Source organism: Bos indicus, chromosome 4 (assembly GCF_029378745.1).
Source record: "Bos indicus isolate NIAB-ARS_2022 breed Sahiwal x Tharparkar chromosome 4, NIAB-ARS_B.indTharparkar_mat_pri_1.0, whole genome shotgun sequence".
Lineage (NCBI taxonomy): Eukaryota > Metazoa > Chordata > Mammalia > Artiodactyla > Bovidae > Bos > Bos indicus.
In genome coordinates, this window is record NC_091763.1 from 102,641,964 (window position 1) to 102,660,626 (window position 18,663).

Here is an 18,663-nt window from a genome sequence, read left to right on the forward strand (position 1 = left end):
CCCATGGATAGAGATCCACCTGGATCGCTTAACACCTGGGTGTTTTTTATTGATTATGAGTCATTTTATTGACTGTGAGTAATTCAGTATAAAAATTGCAGATAAGTGGAAATAAAAACTTCAGATGGTTTTCTAGTGATACTGTTCTTATTTCTGTAAAGACTGCTCTCATATGTTACATGCATCCCAAAATGTCAAACAGTACACTGTAGCAAATGATTGGAAAGGACATCAAAGCTCTAAGTATCACTGTTTTTTGTATTCATCTGGTTTTACTTTCCATTCTGGTACTTTTAGATCTATTAATATTGCTACTAAAAATTTAGTTGTGACTTCATTATTTTTTATTTATTTATTTATGCTTAGAAGTGTGAACGCCTACTTTTATTTCTTTACTGCCATGAAATGAGCCTGGCTTTTCAAGACCCAGTTCCTCTGACCGTAAGTATTAATGGTGCTTTAAAGTATTAAAATGCATTTTTGTACAGTGGGATGGTTTTTCTGAAACTTGATTTATGAGAATCTAGTTTCTGTACCATTTTTCAACAGTAAATTTCTTACATTAATCAAAATCTTAAAACTTACTGCATTGTTGTTGTTTAGTCACTCCCCTTGCTCTTTTGCCCATGGGATTCCTCCAACAAGAATACTGGAGTGGCTTGCCATTTCCTTCTCCAGGAGATCGTCCCAACCGAGGGATCAAGCACGCATCCCCTGTATTGGCAGGCAGATGCTTTACCACTGAGCCACCTTGGAAGCCCTGTTAATACATACTGAATGCTTTAATCTTGACTACATTGTATGTTAACTGCTCAAAAACTTCTGTTCTTTTTTCATGTATTCTTTCTTTCATGCATTTTACTTACTATTCTCTGGGATGATTTAAATCAATTGTTTCTCTCAGGAGTTTTAGGTATATATATCCTAAAGCTATTGGGAAAGAAACTTTTCATTTCAGGTAAAGACACCCCATGCCCACCCCCCATCTCTGTACACATTTTGATTTATAGGTGCAGACTTCAAGTAATAAGTTCAGTTCAGTCGCTAGGTCATGTCTGACTCTTTGCAGCCCCACAGACCGCAGCAACGCCAAGCCACCCTGTCCATAACCAACTGCCGGAGTCTACCCAAACCCATGTCCATTGAGTCGGTGATGCCATCCAACCATCTCATGCTCTGTCGTCCCTTCTCCTCCTGCCCTCAATCTTTCACAGCATCAGGGTCTTTTCAAATGAGCCAGCTCTTCGTATCAGGTGGCCAAAGTGTTGGAGTTTCAGCTTTAGCATTAGTCCTTCCAATAAACACCCAGGACTGATCTCCTTTAGGATGGACTGGTTGGATCTCCTTGCAGTCCAAGGGACTCTCAAGAGTCTTCTCCAACACCACAGTTCAAAAGCATCAATTCTTCAGCGCTCAGCTTTTCTTATAGTCCAACTCTCACATCCATACATAACTACTGGAAAAACCATAACCTTGACTAGACGGACCATTGTTGGCAAAGTAATGTCTCTGCTTTATTATGCTGTCTAGTTTGGTCATAACTTTCCTTCCAAGGAATAAGCGTCTTTTAATTTCATGGCTGCAAAAAACATCTGCAGTGATTTTGGAGCCCCCAAAAACAAAGGCAGCCACTGTTTCAACTGTTTCTCCATCTATTTGCCATGAAGTGATGGGACCGGATACCATGATCTTCGTTTTCTGAATGTTGAGCTTTAAGCCAACTTTTTCACTCTCCTCTTTCACTTTCATCAAGAGGCTCTTTAGTTCTTCTTCACTTTCTGCCATAAGGGTGGTGTCATCTGCATATCTGAGGTGACTGATATTTCTCCCCATCTTGATTCCAGCCTGTGCTTCCTTCAGCCCAGCATTTCCCACGATGTACTCTGCAGGGTGACAATATACAGCTTTGACTTACTTCTTTTCATATTTGGAACCAGTCTGTTGTTCCATGTCCAGTTCTAACTGTTGCTTCCTGACCTGCATACAGGTTTCTCAAGAGGCAGGTCAGGTGGTCTGGTATTCCCATCTCTTTCAGAATTTTCCACAGTTTATTGTGATCCACACAGTCAAAGGCTTTGGCATAGTCAATAAAGCAGAAATAGATGTGTTTCTGGAATTCTCTTGCTTTTTCGATGATCCAGCAGATGTCAGCAATTTCATCTCTGGTTCCTCTGCCTTTTCTAAATCCAGCTTGAACATCTGGAAGTTCACAGTTCACGTATTGCTGAAGCCTGACTTGGAGAATTTTGAGCGTTACTTTACTAGCATGTGAGATAAGTACAATTGTGCGATTAGTTTGAGCATTCTTTGGCATTGCCTTTCTTAGGGATTAGAATGAAAACTGACCTCTTCTAGTCCTGTGGCCACTGCTGAGTTTTCCAAATTTGCTGACATATGAGTGCAGCACTTTCACAGCATCATCTTTCAGGATTTGAAATAGCTCAACTGGAATTCCATCACCTGCACTACCTTTGTTCATAGTGATGCTTCCTAAGGCCCATTTGACTTCACATTCTAGGATGTCTGGCTCTAGGTGAGTGATCACACCATCGTGATTATCTGGGTCATGAAGATCTTTTTTGTACAGTTCTTCTGTGTATTCTTGCCACCTCTTCTTAATATCTTCTGCTTCTGTTAGGTCCATACTATTTCTGTCCTTTATCGAGCCCATCTTTGCATGAAATGTTCCCTTGGTCTCTCATTTTCTTGAAGAGATCTCTAGTCTTTCCCATTCTATTGTTTTCCTCTATTTCTTTGCATTGATCACTGAGGAAGGCTTTCTTATCTCTCCTTGCTATTCTTTGGAACTCTGCATTCAAATGGGTATATCTTAAGAAGTAGACGTTAACAATAGAGGAGGAGGTGTGTGTATGCTTACCATTGACTTCAAAAGCTTCATATTTCAAGTTTGATGTGACTTTAGTGCATTATGGGCTTCCCTAGTGGCTCAGCTGGTAAAGAATCCACCTGCATTGTGCGTGATCTGGGTTCAGTCCCTGAGTTGGGAAGATCCCCTGGAGAAGAGAAAGGCTACCCACTCCAGTATTCTGGCTGGAGAATCCCATGGACTGTATAGTCCACGGGGTTGCAAAGAGTCAGATAGGACTGTGCAACCTTCAGTTTCACTTTCACTTAGTTCGTTATTGTAAGGTGTTGGACCTGCTACTCAAAATGTGTTCTATTCTCTGATGTCTGAATTTCCTTTAAAAAGCTAATAGATTTGTTAAAAATTTTTTTAAATGAATGCAACATTAGAAAAGAAAACTAGCCAAGTAACACTGAGCAGAGAAGCAATGAACTTCTTTCCTTGTAAACAAGTTTTGAGAAGTTAAGATCGGAAAAAGAAATGCAGTTGACTCTTAGAACAACACAGAGGTTGAGGGCACCAACTTTCTGCACAGTGGAGTCTTTATGTGACTTTACAGTCAGCCTTCTGTATCTACAGCATCAATCAATCACAGATTTTGTCGTATTGCTGTATGAATTTCATGGAAAAAAATCTGTGTATAAGTGTACCTGCACAGTTCGGGGGTCCACTATAGTCTTTGGGGTGGAAAGCCCTTTGTGCCCAAAAGAAGCAGGGCAAAAATATGCCAATAAAAAGTTAATTCACTTAAAAATGTGACCTAGAATTTGGTGCTTTTTCTACTGTTGGCCTACTGTTACATTTGGCATGAATAACAGCAACAGCAAAATAGGCCCCCTTAATATATATTTTGCATGTTATTTTGCATGCCTGTTTTGCATGTTATTCATTTACGACAGAAGATGAGATGGCTGGATGGCATCACTGACTCGATGGACGTGAGTCTGAGTGAACTCCAGGAGTTGGTGATGGACAGGGAGGCCTGGTGTGCTGCAATTCATGGGGTCGCAAAGAGTTGGACACAACTGAGCGACTGAACTGAACTGAACTGAATATATATTATCTTATTTCGTCTTTACAAAATCCTATGAGAATGGTAGAATTATTTCTGTTTGAAACTTGAAGAAACAGGTTCGGTGAAATGACTGAACCCAGTATCTTACCCAGGAGAGTGTTACTGAGTAGCAGAACTGTGGTTCAAACCCAGATTCAGAGCCCACTTGCTATAACATATGCAGCAAAAAACATGTCAAATCTTACTAGAAGTAATACTTCTTCTAATGATTGCCTTTTTGTTTAATAATGAAAAAAGGAGAATAGTAAGAGGGGAAATGTAGTAGGTTTTTTTCATTAAAAATAACTGATGAAAATTTTTGATAAAAGTGACACAAAACATTTACTGATGTCTGGAAACATGTAGGTGCTTGCAAATTTTGCTGAATATATTTCCTTATCAGTGACAAAATAGAACTGAGAAAAGCAGTAAGGATGATCTGAATTATGTACTACTTCTTATAGAATTTATATGGGACCAGGTAGAATTTATTTATTATAGCATCACATTTCTTTTGAAAGGTGCCTGATTATTACAAAATAATTAAAAATCCAATGGACTTGTCAACCATCAAGAAAAGACTACAAGAAGATTATTGCATGTATACAAAGCCTGAAGATTTTGTAGCTGATTTTAGATTGATCTTTCAAAACTGTGCTGAATTCAATGAGGTGAGAAGGGGGTGGAAATAGCAATGTGAAAGTAATGTTAAACCAAACACCTTACCAACAAAGGAGGAGATGAAGATATCTATCTCTGGTAGCATAAATTTTCAAAAGTTCGAGTCTATGTCAAGGAATGAAGAGAGGTCATTAGGAAAACGTTATCCACATGTATAGTCAAAGGTTTATTATATGGTGAGTGGAAATGCAAATTACTGTTGACAACTTAAAAACAGTTTAGAAAATATTTTTTATCTAACCTAGAAGCATTCTTTGTCATTCTCACCTTTATTTCTTGAAATATAGCATTTCCAGACTTTAGTCTTTGTGATATTGAAATATTAAGAATGTGGTTTAAATAATTCTTAAGAGTTTTCTCAAAAACTTTATCATCTAAACATCTATCAAACTTAAAGCTTTTTGATGATAGTTTGTCCTTTGGATCAGTTACTCATTCAGAGGTAGATATTATGTTTGTTCTAAAAAACACCTGTTACTGGATTCTGATTACAGCATCTCTTTCATATCTTTCTGGTAATCTAGATGAGTCAATGCCTTTATTTACTTCTTATCTGCTCTTCTCTAGACTTTTTCTTGCCCTGGGCTATTATTTACTTTACATCAAAGCTTTAAGTAAACATTTCTTTTGAAACAATCCACTGATATTCATAATCTTGAGGTAAAAGGGAGCAAAATATAAGAAATCTACTTTTATTGACTAAACATTTCTTTAATTCATATTTTTTTCAACAGCCTGATTCAGAAGTAGCCAATGCTGGTATAAAACTTGAAAGCTATTTTGAAGAACTTCTGAAGAATCTTTATCCAGAAAAAAGGTTTCCTAAACTAGAATTCAGGAATGACTCAGAAGATAATAAATTTAGTGATGACTCAGATGATGACTTTGTACAGCCCCGGAAGAAACGCCTCAAGAGCATAGAGGAACGCCAGTTGCTTAAATAAGCACACTTGCCTGTGCTGGTTTTTAGATTTTTGTTTGTTTTCTAAATACATTTTGCCATTAATTTAACATCATTACCAAGAAGAGTTTGTGACCATCTTAAGTTTTCAATGTTTACTAGACTCTAATTTCCTTAATAACCCATTTCTTTTAACCTTATTAAGAAAGAAAGGAAAAGAGGGAGGAAGGAAGGAGAAAGGAAGAAAGAAGCATCAACAACAAAATAAAAAGACATTCTTCCCACTTCCTGGATTTCAAACTGCAGTCCCGAGTGACAGCTACTATAGAAAGGACTTTGTATGAACTCTAAGTTGAAAATTTAATGTGGTCTGGATGTGTGCATTAATCCATTTTTAGAATATACCACTACTCAATTATGGACCAACATGAGTTAGGTGTACTGCATGTAAGTACAGTACTCCATGAATGTCAGTGGTAATGAGTTCTATCCTAGAATGCCCACTGGTGCACCAAGAAAGTAGACTAGATGCTGTTTAAGAAGGTGCCTAATAGCATATCATGTAAAATGGCAACTGTATTAAAGAAAAGAAAACAAATGTTTGATTTTTTTTTTTTTTCTTATCTATAGAGGTGTTTGATATAGCAGGTTTTCAAGACCATTTTTCATACGTTTCTAAAACCTCTCCTTCTTCCACCAGGGAAGGAAGTAAGTGTACTTGTTTGGTTTTGCTGTGTGTCTGTGTGTGGACTGGTGTTTGCATTTTAACTGTGCAGATGACCCTTTTATAACAAGACTCATTGTCTGCAGTATGGCTTTTAGTGGAGCCATCCAGAATATGAAATACAGCAGTGTGTGCCATATTTGATGTAAAGATTCTTCAACTTATACCCTTTGGGGCATTAAATACAAATTCCCCTGAAAGGGACCAGTTTTTGTGGTTTTCTTCTGTCTTTATAAATTGGAATGAAAGTCTTTTGTGGAATTTAGAAGCAGACAGTTAGAGGGAATTATAGTGAAATTTAAATTTTTTCTAAAGCATCTATTTTTCAGAATCAGAACCTCAAATTGATTCTTTCTGACTTAATCTGGGCTTCATTTTCATTCTCTTGATGGAGAGATATAGAAAACCTACCTTCTGAGGGCAAGCATATTCTTCCTGGGTCAGCCTTGGCTAGTTTAATTGACTTTCATGTATTCCTTTTACTTGTTGTTCAGTATCAAGGAAGGTAACTAGATTAAGATAGAAGAAAATTGTTGTGCCATTTCCTAATCTAACGTTTGACAGAATACATGAAATTTTTTAGTTTGCCGAAGTAAACCTTTATTTATTAAACATCAGTTGGCTGAGGATATTTTCCTCTTAGGCCAGAAGAATAAAAATACATCTGACTTGACAGAATTTTATCCTTTGGATGGTGTCAGGTCCCATGAATTAAACCTAGAGGACTTACTTTTATCCACATGGCATTATTTCTTCAAATGGATAATTTGAAAATGCCTTGTGGCTAAGTCATTGGGTTTTCAGGTACTGCTGAAGATAAAATGAGAAAATACTGATTATTTATTGGCAAGAGCATCTCACTTTGTGTAGACTTCAGTTTAGTCCATAAGTCAATTATGTATTAAAGGTTAAGAAACCGTAATTCACTTTTCCAAACACGTGTTTCAGGGAAGTTGTTGTTGTTGTATGGTTTTGAGTATGTATTTGGCATTTATTCTCCAAAGACGAACAGATTTTGGTAATAGTGCATTTACCACTTGATTGTCTTCTTTTGCTCCAGCGTCTTTAACACAGCAGCCATGGAGCTTTTGCTAATCTGTTTATTGTTTTTATGTTAGAATACTTAGGACATTTTCTTCTTCCACATTTGTCTCCTTAGTTAAAAGGGAGGCACTGCAGATAAATTTTAAGGATGATCAAAAAGGGAAGTAGCACTTAAGAGTGAAAATTTATAATTTCCTAAATGCATCTGAGCCAGAATGTCTACTAATGTACCCAGAATTTTCACTGTTATATTCAGTGCCATATGAATCTTTTAAAACTATATTTTTCTTTCACCTTTATATATACACACACATACATAGTTGAATGAGAGGCACTTGACAACCACATATATTAGAAGAGTTTCTCTCTCCAAATAGCATTTTCTTAATAGTCTTTAAAGTCCTCTGACGTATGTGTCCAGGAGGATCCCAGCAGATCCCAGCAAAGTAGTCCTTAAATTATAATAGAAATAAGCTATCAGAAGAGCCTGACTATACCTCATGCCCACTTGGAGAGCATTCCTTTCAAAAGGTCAGTGCAACTCAAGCAACCTTGACCTAAACTTTGAATACTCCAGTTTTTACCTCTGGTCAAAAACTCCTGGAGATTGCCCTCTAGATTTAGAACCAAGAGCCTCATGTCATATCTGCAGGACTCCCAATGCTGAAGGGGGATCGTACGATGAACAGGCCATGTGGCACTTAAAACTGACTCAGTCCAGCTCATCAAAAGTTTTCCCAGGTGCCAAGCATCTGTTCTTTCCCATCAATAAGAAAACCCAATACACAGTCAGTGACTTACAAGGATAATGCATACCATGATAGTGAAAGTGAAGTCCTGTCTGACTCTTGGCGACCCCGTGGACTGTAGCCCACCAGGCTCCTCTGTCCATGGGATTCTCCAGGCAAGAATACTAGAATGGGCTGCCATTTCCTTCTCCAGTATTAAATTCCAAATACTATCTGGCAATACAGTTATCTTGCCCTTTGAATTAACAGGCCCTGCTTTTCTTTTCTGAATTGAAGGGTAGGAAATTGGAAGGTCCTAGAAGGAAAATGTCCTCTTTTGGTAGCTTTACTTTCTTTTCCAAGCTAAAGAATTGGCTCCACATTTTAGTACTACACAGTAGTGTAGACATAACACAATTTAGGACTGCTTCCAAAAATAATTCACAAAGGGTGAGTATATGAATTTGCATTTCAGTTTTCTCTTGCTGTTAACACTGCTTAAACTTTTAAATTTAGTTTACATGGAGAGACTAGTTAGACAATGAAAGGAGGAGCTAACTCCTTTTGATCTACAGATGAACGTGAATCCCAGCAGTAGGTTGCTTCACGGGAGCAAAAGGTTTTTAAATTTAAATAGAAGATGTACTTATTTTCTTTTCATCTGTATCTGTTATGAATGAGAGAAATTGAGTGATCTGATTGGCCATTAAAATTATGGACATAACCATGAGTTCAACCATCTAATTGCTTGTTGAAATAGAAAGTGAAAGTCGCTCAATCGTGTCCAACTCTTTGCAACCCCATGGATTATACAGTCCATGGAATTCTCCAGGCCAGAATACTGGAGTGGGTAGCCTTTCCCTTCTCCAGGGAATCTTTAGAAACCCTCCTTTAAAATAACCATGCACATATTTTTAAAAATTTTTTATAATATCATGTAAGTTAAGAATTCATGTCTATGTGTATATTATCCCTTCATCTTGGATGTGAATTAACTAAAATTCACATCCTGATGGCTCATATTCTTGAAAGAGAATAATGCTAACCAATCAGATCACAGTTTCTCTCCCCATGAAGGTTTTGCTTATTGTGAAGGATATCTGAGGCAGTAGTCTTTGTTGTTGTTTTTAATTTGGGAGAGTCAACTGGTGCTTTGATTTGAATAAAAATCAGCTTTGATGAATTTTTACTGTGAGTATTTTACCACAACAAGGACTTTTTAATGGAAAAATCACTGTTTGTCATTCAGTAGAACATTAACTAGTGTGGGTCTCCTTTGTGTCCCTTGTATATTCCTCTATAAAATCGGTCCATTTAGGGACAAGCTGTGCATGCTAAGTCACTTCAGTCATATCCAACTCTTTGCAGCCCTGTGGACCATAGCTGCTAGTCCATAAATAATAGGAAGACTTTTAAACAAACAAAACTCTAACACAGGGATTTCACCAACCTTAAAAGATAAGCAAAAAATTAATTTGGCAAATAGGAAGGAAGAGGAGGGTGTCAGTGAGCCATTAAGGGCCATGCTTTGGCAATGATGCTGGTTCTCTAGTCATTGAAAGCATTTACTGCTGAGGGTGTATGTTAAGAAAGCTCAAGATATAATAAGTCCCAAATAAAGGCATTGACATTCATATTACAGGAGGATTTTTTGGCCACTGTAAACTGTGCTTTGAAGAGATTTTAAAAAATCAAATTCTCTTCTATACATAAAACTATAGATCCAGACATTCAACCTTTTATTGCATAAAGCAAAATATGCTTGTACAGAGACTAGAGTTATGTTACTATTGTTAATACCTCAACTAATACTGTCTTAATGGACTGTGAAACCAATCCAAAAAAGTTTTTACAAATAAATGACTTGACGTTTGTTGACTTCCATTTCTACTAGTGCCTGAAACAATTAAGGTAAGCAATATTTATCAGTTTATAAAAGATTTCTGAAATTCAGTATTTGAATTAAAATTATGTTGATAGGGTTTGCTATAGACTAATGTCTTCTAGGAAGCTTGAGTATTAGACAGTTCTAGACAACATTGTGAAGTATCTTAAGCTTGGATACTGCCACATTGAAAGTTCCTGAAAGCCTTAGGAAGGTGCTTAAGTATCAGTTTTGTCAGTGGTTTTCAGTCACTGCTATTCTTTAAGTAGTATTTACTGCTAAGGTCAGAGTTAGGGTTTTGAGTTACGGTTTGTCATGGGTTGTTTTTCTTTTTTTTTTTGGTTGCCTCAGGTCTTAGTCATGATGCACAGGCTCTCAAATTGTGGCGTGCGGGCTTAATTGCCCTAGTTGTGGAATCTTCCCCAACCAGGGATCAAACCCACGTTCCCTGCATTGGCAGGTGGAGTCTTAACCACTGAACCACTAAGGGTTATTTGGCTAACCCTACATGTGTAGCCAAGACATATTTGCATCAAAAATATTTTGGCCTAAAATTTTCTGGTAACTAGACTAAGGTCTACAAACTATTTAAAAGTATTAAAGATGACAATTTAGGTAATCCAAACAAACTTTTATTCAACACTTCATGAAGAAGGCAGTGGTTCCGAGAACAACAAAATGGGATGGAAGGCAGGAAGTTTTATGGGGTAAAGAACCAGAAAATTAGTACAGAGTCCAGAAATTGCTTGGCATTTGGTGATTGGCTGACTGGATATATGGCATGTCTGGTCAAGTAGAGCATTTACTGGGAAATGAAAGTTATTAAGTTTTGGTTTGTGTACGTAGCACCCTCACCAGAAGTGGCTTGATGTTGGGCCTAGAATAGGCCTGGTACCACCTTTGGATCATTCTCTTGACCAGTTGAGAGTTTCAATTAAAAATATCAGTCCTAGTATGATTTTCAGTTACTGTTTCCACTTTGGGTCTTAGTGTAATGTTCAGAAGAGCTATCAGGCTTGTATTCTTGGAACTGGTTCTGTTCTGTTCTCTTTGGTCGTTTTGGTCAGAGAGTCGTTAGCTGGTCAGTGGCTACCCCACACGCTGTGTACCCACTTTAGTGAGTACACAGCCTAGTAGGGAGGCAAAGATTATTAGCATCAAAATAATACCCATGGTTTGGAAAGTACTCCTGAACCAGGGTTTCCATGTCCAAAACTAACTAGAATCAAATAAGTCAAGAAATATGGATGTGAGGGATACTTCTTAAAGCCAGTTGGTCTATTTATTTGTTTCATATAATTGGTCTATACTTCTCCAGAAGTATTTATCCAGTGAGCTTGTTCCAAAGACACTGAGGCATTGGAAAACAGGGGGGAAGTTTATCATGGGCAAAAATAACTAACTACAGGATCACCAGCATCACCACAGATCTAATGGTTGGAAGTTGGATTATGTTCAATTTGAAATGGCCTGAGGTATATGAGTAATAGCACTCTTGGGAGAAAGCAGTCTGCCTTGATGTGGGCTACTTCTCCTCCTCCTCAGTTTTTGAGGTCTTCCATGTTTACACAGTTGTAAAATAAGGACAAAAACTTTGACACTTTAACAGCAGTGTCGGTGGTCAAGAGTACTTGATAGGGTACTTTGCATGAATCTCATTTTTGTAAAAGAATCAGTAAAATAACAACTGTCTATATAAATGACAAGACTTTAAAATACTAAAGAGAGCTGACGAGTTCAGTTATGGAACTGACAAGAAAATGTGGTTATTTCTATGAGCTACAAATAGATATCTAACATTTTAAGATAATAACTGGAATTATGACTGATACCATTGTACTAGAATGTCAGATTATCGGAAATTTAATATAATTTCTTGATAACATATTAATAACATGCCTGCACAAATAACCTAACAGAATTAAATATCACTTCTTATCTGATAATGCTTTTGCAATAATTTCTGGAAGTATATTCTTCCTCGCAGGAAATTTTTCAGCATGACACAAAACATGTTCCAAATATCTTTTGGTTTTTCTGTAAAAGTAAGTCTATGCTCAGTAATTAATATTTCAGAATTTTCTCTTACTTGGAAATGATTCAATAAATATCCATCATTTAATCTTAGTATGACTTTAAGGTTTCAAGTACCAAAAATATTTTGGAAACAATTTTTAAGTAGATATACCATAAAACATGATTATTTTTGAAAAGCTCCTTTATAAACTTATTCATGTTTGTTAACAATTATGTTTGGATTACTCATGAAAATTTCATGAGACTTTAAACTGCTATTATCTTCATCTAATTTCTGACAAATTCTGTAAAAGAAATAACATGAACTTATTTGACTTTTAGTAAGCCTGGTAGTTAGTCACTAAGTCATGTCTGACTCTTGCATGTCCACTAACTGTAGCCTGCCAGGCTCCTCTGTGCATGGGAATCTCCAGGCAAGAATACTGGAGTGGGTTGCCATTTCCTTCTCCAGGGGATCTTCCCAACCCAGGAAATAGAACCCAGGTCTTATGCATTGCAGGCAGATTCTTTACCAACTGAGCTACGAGGGAAGCCATTTAAAGACGTGTCTATTTTAATTAAACTGACAAGACTTAAACTACTTTTTTTAAACCAAAGATTATCCTAGATCACATGAACTTGAAAAATATTTGGCTTAGTTTCTATATTTCTGAGCGTTTACTTGATTTATATAAACTTCTATTTGTCTTTAAGTCAGTTTAATGGAGCTCTTCACAAATTTTGGCCACACCATCCAGAAGAACAAAGTCAAACATCTGTGACATACTGATCTTACAGCTTGTTTTACAATTTTAGCCACGAGATGGGTATGATCATTCAAAACTCACTAGTTCATAAAAACAGTTGGATCCAAATTGTGTTTCTGGCAGATGGAATGAATTAAGGTTACTTGCACAGATAGTTTAAACTTTTTTACTAGTATTTGTGAAGAAGACTTAAGATTTTTTTCATTTGCCTAGTTTCCAAATACTGCCCACCCCCCTTTTTTTTTTTTGTAAAAAATTTCCTCCCTGAAGTTTGCATTCCAAAGAGACAAACCTCAGTTCCTAGCAAAGACACTCAAACATCTCACAGGCATCAACAAAGAATGCAGCTTCCTCCAAGAAAGATGTTACCTGGAGCCTGCATTTTTACAGTACCTACAAGTCTTGGGGCGTCCCTAGAGGCTCAGCTGGTAAAGAATCCGTCTGCAATGCGGGAGACCTGGGTTCAATCCTGGGTGGGGAAGATCCCCTGGAGAAGAGAAAGGCTACCCACTCCAGTATTCTGGCCTGGAGAATTCCATGGACTAAGGATCAGACATGACTGAGCGATTTTCACTTTTCACTTTCACAAACCTTGTGAGATAGGGGAGAGGTTCTGATTAGTAAAAAGGATAGGTGAACTTTTTCTGGTCTTAGAGACTCAATTTGTGAAACAGGAAATAGGATTGGATTACAGGATTACAACCTGAAAGATACCAAGGGGACCGTCCACCCAACACCAAATTTCAGACTGGACAGTGACTGTTCCTGGCTGTACTGAACAAACACCAAGAGCTACTACCCTCCCTAGATACAGAGTCACTCCCAAAGAGAGCCAAAAGAAAGAAGTACTTGGACAGTTTCTGGAGAAGCTGGCAACAGCTGGTAAGCTGCAAATGGGATGCAACCCACATTTCTGTCCAACCATATTTTGTGGCCTGATAGTTGAACTGCCTCCATACACAAGAACAAACAACCCCCAGGTGTCAGCAGGCAGAAAGGCCAGCCAGTTCTCAGGACACAAGAAGGCAATAGCTATTCCTGGGAGAGAAAGGATCAATAACCAATGAGTTCCCCAAACCAGATTCCCAAGAGTCTTCATTTGCAAAGGGAAGGACGTGAAATTTCTCTCTGGACCAGAAACTCCAGGGACCAGCAAGAGCTGACCTTGGTAAGAATTCTCACTTTTGGCTAGCTTATGTGGGTTTTCCCAGGATCCCGATCTACAGATTCCAGTGAGCAGAAGTTACAGTAAAGAGTGTAAATTCTGGCCTACTAGGATTTTACAAGGTTTTCCATTTGTTTTAGTTTCCCCTTGGCTGTTTAAGGGAATAACTGTTAAGAGTTTATCAGAAAATCCCTCAGAGTCCCATTCACCCTGGAAGCCCGGCCTTTGAGAATAGATAAGGGGGTATTCAAGTTCAGGAGGAGGGGGTTTTATTATCTTAGTTATCTGGCCTTGGAGCTGTTGCAGTTTTAAAACCAACTTGATGAATGTTTTTGGTCTTGTCTCTTCAAAGTGGAAAGGCAGTTCAGTTAAGATTAGGAGACAGTATTCAGGTAAAGAAAAATAGTTGTTGGAGCCACATTTGTCTTGTTTTCTTAGATTTTTCAATAGCCTTTAGCGTTGAATCTTTCAATGAAGCTGTTGTGGAATTTTGCAGCATTTTGGAGTCTTCTGCATAGCAATTAAAATATATCCCATGCTGGTTGATTTGGGAACATTTTCACAGGTGGTTCTTAAATAGTGTGTCTAACTGGAATGTCCCTGATGATGGCCATTGCAATGCTAGGTTGTCTTAGATTTTTGCCATTTCTGTAGATGTCTGCAGTTTCCAGGACCACAATTATTATGACAGAATAAGTAGGTGTGCCAGAAGGCGGACTGCTCAGTTTTTTGAAACTCAAGGATCTCAAGGAGTCTTAGGTAATAAGCCTTGGGTCTTTGGGAACCAAATTACTCCTTAAGAGGGATGTACTCTGCTAGGCTGGGGATCTGGTGGTATTTTACAGTGTACTTTGTTGCACAGAATTTTTCTTGAGGTTGTCAGGTGGCCCAGTGTCAATCTAACCCAGTCCATGACCATCTTAGCACATGAGTCTTAGGTTTAGGTGGAAGCACTCTAAAATCTTTCAAGTGTTTGATCCATGCTTACCAGTTTTACATCTTTGGATTCAAGATTCCCCTTAGCAATTGATCTATTTAATCTTTAAATGAGAAGATTTCTTTATAAAAGCAGCAGTCGCCCTAATGACTTTTAATAGTATGACTTGTGCTACTTAGATGATGATGTGCCATTAGTTCAAACAGTTGTAATTTCTTATTTTCCAAGTCTCCCCACACTTTTTGCTGTGGCGTTCTCTTTATGTATTCCCTAACTGCTGCCACCCATTGTGGGTTCCCAATATAAGCTGTCTTGGAACTTTTCTGGGAAATAAGTATACACACACACATTTCTTTTTCCCCTTACATAAAGTTTGTTTGGATCAGAACTGTGTACAAGGGGTCAGAGCTCAAATCCCTAAGTGGCTTGCCCTTGGTTATGATGAGAAAAACAATGTCAAGGGTTCAGTGGGCTCTTTGCCTATGCATCTTGTCCCACAGGCCATTGGAAGTCAGCTTGGGATTCCATCCTCCCCGTCAAAAGACGATTTAGGCAATCCAAACAAACTTTGACACTTGAAGCAGGCACTCTCCACTTGCAGGGGCCCAAAATACTGCAAAGGGAAGCTGAAGACAGGAGGATAATGAATAAGGAGGTGAGTAGAGAGCCACATTTGGCTTGGTGTCTGGCCAACTGGCTGTACTGTGTTTCTGGTCAAGCAGACCATTTACAGGGACATGCAGCTTATTTAAGTTTTGGTTTGCTGACATGGCACCTGGGCAGGAGTGGCTCCATCTTGAGCCTTCAAACTTACTTCAAAAAAACCACTATGGCCTGTTAGCCAAATTCAGCCTATGACCTCCTTTTATTACAGCCTGAGAGCTAATAATGTTGTTAACATTTTTAAAGGCTGGCGAGGGCTGTTGACAGAGACCATATGTAGCTCAGAGTCTGAAATGTTTATTCTCTGGCCCTTTATAGACATTTTCCTGACTTCAAGCCATTTGTGCCTGTAGTTCAAATAGGAATGATTTGCATACACATAGTTCGCCAGTCCAGGGACACTTCATCATTGTAGCAACAAATTCTATTTTTTTTCCCATTGCAAAATGGGGGTGGAAGGAGTAGGGGAGTCAAGTCATTGGGTATGGATTCCTCTTTTAAGAAGTCTACCGTAAATCCAAAGAGCAACAAAAGACTAAATGTAAAAACGTGGGTGTTTTTCTTCCACAGCATACCTGTGTGCACAGGTATGATATGCATGCACATGGTTGTTCTCCAAAGGGCATATAATTACATCATATAGAAAAGCTTGCTATGCTGTAATGAAATTAGAGTCAAAATAGAATGGGAAAAAGTTTATTCCCAGCTACTTTGGTTATTTTATACACAAGATTCCAATGAATTTAAGTACATTCTTTTATGAATAAGTAATTTTCATTATGAAGTATGGAGGTCACAATTTAAGTATGCTAAATTATAATTGAATTTGATGACTTCTATTTTGAAAGGCTTAATGATATCACCTCAAACTCATGTCTTAGCTACAAAATTTTAATACAGCTTTTGCTGTATACCTCATGGGAGAATATCAAGTATAGGTTTTGTCTGATACTTATTACTTATTCATATAAACATGAACAGACTTGATGCCAAGCAATGAAAGCCAGCTTCTCCCTCCCCATCTCTCCTAGATATCCCTCACCAACCTTAATGTATATTTTATGAAACTTCTGTATTGATCTCTCCCCTAAGAGACTACATATACAGATAACTTATTTCATCCTCTTGTTTTTCAAACATACATGATCAATTTCTTAACTACCAAGTAGTATACCAAAATTAAACCAGGTGTTTTTAAATGTGCCACAGCTCTTTGTGAAGGTGAAGATACATTTTTCTTCTTTGGTAGACATAGATTTGCAGATCTTCATTTAATTTGCTGGAGAAAGAATAGATAATACATTTAATTTTTTTGAAGTCTTCACATTCAGCTATCTGGCAGTGAAAACTAGTAACAGGAGGTTCTTTAATAAAGAATTAAAGGTCTAACATTTTTACCTGTGTACCTGACAATGCAATAGTACTTTTATAATTCAATTACAGATATCATTTAGGGGGAAAAAATCACATTATACTTACCTTTTCTTTTTTTAATTGTTTACTAGGCCCATGAAAATAAGTTTTTAAAGTAATTCTAAAGTGGAATTACTACTATTAACTATTGGCCAGGTTGGTTCATTAAAATTATTTGGGATCCTGTTGAAAGGTAAAATTTAGGGCATGTTTTAAACATTTTTAGAAGTTTTACTGTATCAGTTACTAGATAGTTTCATATGTTAAGTGCTCACAACACTGAGATACAGACATACACCTTTTGAGATTTGCCTGAAGACATACAGCCATTGAGTAGCAGAGCCATCAAGGGCTATATTCCCACACAAATATATTTATTGGATCTGCATATGAAAGTTGTAGGAACTGATATTAACATTAAGTCTTATAAACAGACATGTAAAATAATTTCATTTCAATCAACAGAAAAGGGAATGGTTTTTGTCAGTGGCTCATATGACTTGACCCCACTCCAGTACTCTTGCCTGGAAAATCCCATGGACGGAGGAGTCTGGTGGGCTGCAGTCCATGGGGTCACTAAGAGTCCGGCACGACTGAACGACTTCACTTTCGCTTTTCACTTTCATGCACTGGAGAAGGAAATGGCAACCCACTCCAGTGTTCTTGCCTGGAGAATCCCAGGGACAGAGGAGCCTAATGGGCTGCCGTCTGTGGGGTCGCACAGAGTCGGACACAACTGAAGCGACTTAGCAGCAGCAGCATATGACTTGAATCGGAAATCCATAAAGCACGTGAGATGATGAGCCAGATTTCATTTTATACATATTATTGCTACTTTAAAAAACCACCACCATAGAAAATTAGCATAAGATGTAGCACCACTTAATTCTGCAATCTAGTTTAAATTCCAGTCCCTCTGTATTTAGCATGTTCCTTTATACAAGTTACTTAACTTTCCCTTACCTTACTTTCCTCAATTGTGTGAAGAGTGTGATAATCCTATTATTTAAGATTAAAAGGAATCATCTGAATCACCTAATACAATCCCTGGTTTTAAGAATTCAGTGATTAGGTCACCTTTCCAAGTAAGGAACCTAAACAAAGCCGTAAATTTCTAATTACTTAGCAAGTTATCTAATCTGTGATTAAAATGCATATTTCCTTAAAGATTAAAAGTTAAAGGGAAAACAGTAACACATCTTGAATCTAGGACAAGAAAAAATTGACACTAGCGTGTTGTGCTTTCCCCCTCTTTACTCAGTAGTGTTTTCCAACTACTCAGACAACAAAACACATCTGTACCAGGACAAATAATTAACATGTGCCCACGATTCACTATAAATAGCATATGGGGGAGAGGGCAGGCTGCATTCAGCCAAACAAGCACGATGATTTCACAGTCCCATTTAGATGGGGCAGCTCAGATCCACCAAACTATAGTTAACTCTCGAACAGCATGGGATTGAATTGTGCAGGTCCACTTTTACGTGGATTTTTTTCCAACTGTAAATATTCTAGTACTGTATGATCTGTAGTTCATGGTTGGTTGAATCTGCAGATGTGAGGAACTGTGGACACTGAAGACTAAGTTTTTAATACTGCAGGCTTTGACAGCCTGGAAGGTTGGTGTCCTGACCCCTGTTCAGGAGTCAACTGTATATACTAACCTCAGCTGTTCTCCCCATTTCCCATGTGTGCGTGTACACACATGCCCTTGCCTGCCAGCAATAAGCTTTGTATTTAAGGCAGGGAAACAGCCAACCGTAAGGGCAGAGGGCTAGGAGAAGCTGTCCCTAATACAACTTTGCCCCCAGGAGCA

General features: G+C 37.9%; 2 protein-coding genes across 6 annotated transcripts in view; one reads left to right on the forward strand and one right to left on the reverse strand.

Annotated features, from left to right (window-relative positions):
• Positions 1-9,181, forward strand: part of TRIM24 (tripartite motif containing 24) — a 116,220-nt gene extending 107,039 nt beyond the window's left edge. For all 3 annotated transcript variants that reach the window (XM_070788218.1, XM_070788215.1, XM_070788216.1), the window contains 3 exons: positions 367-441; positions 4,442-4,591; positions 5,336-9,181. In XM_070788218.1, the coding sequence (XP_070644319.1) occupies positions 367-441; positions 4,442-4,591; positions 5,336-5,545 (435 nt within the window). In that variant the 3' untranslated portion in view covers positions 5,546-9,181. The remainder of the gene's footprint in view (positions 1-366; positions 442-4,441; positions 4,592-5,335) is intronic.
• Positions 6,103-18,663, reverse strand: part of SVOPL (SVOP like) — a 106,943-nt gene continuing 94,382 nt past the window's right edge. For all 3 annotated transcript variants that reach the window (XM_019959155.2, XM_070788221.1, XM_070788220.1), the window contains one exon: positions 6,103-16,710. In XM_019959155.2, coding sequence (XP_019814714.1) covers positions 16,699-16,710 — 12 coding nt within the window. In that variant the 3' untranslated portion in view covers positions 6,103-16,698. The remainder of the gene's footprint in view (positions 16,711-18,663) is intronic.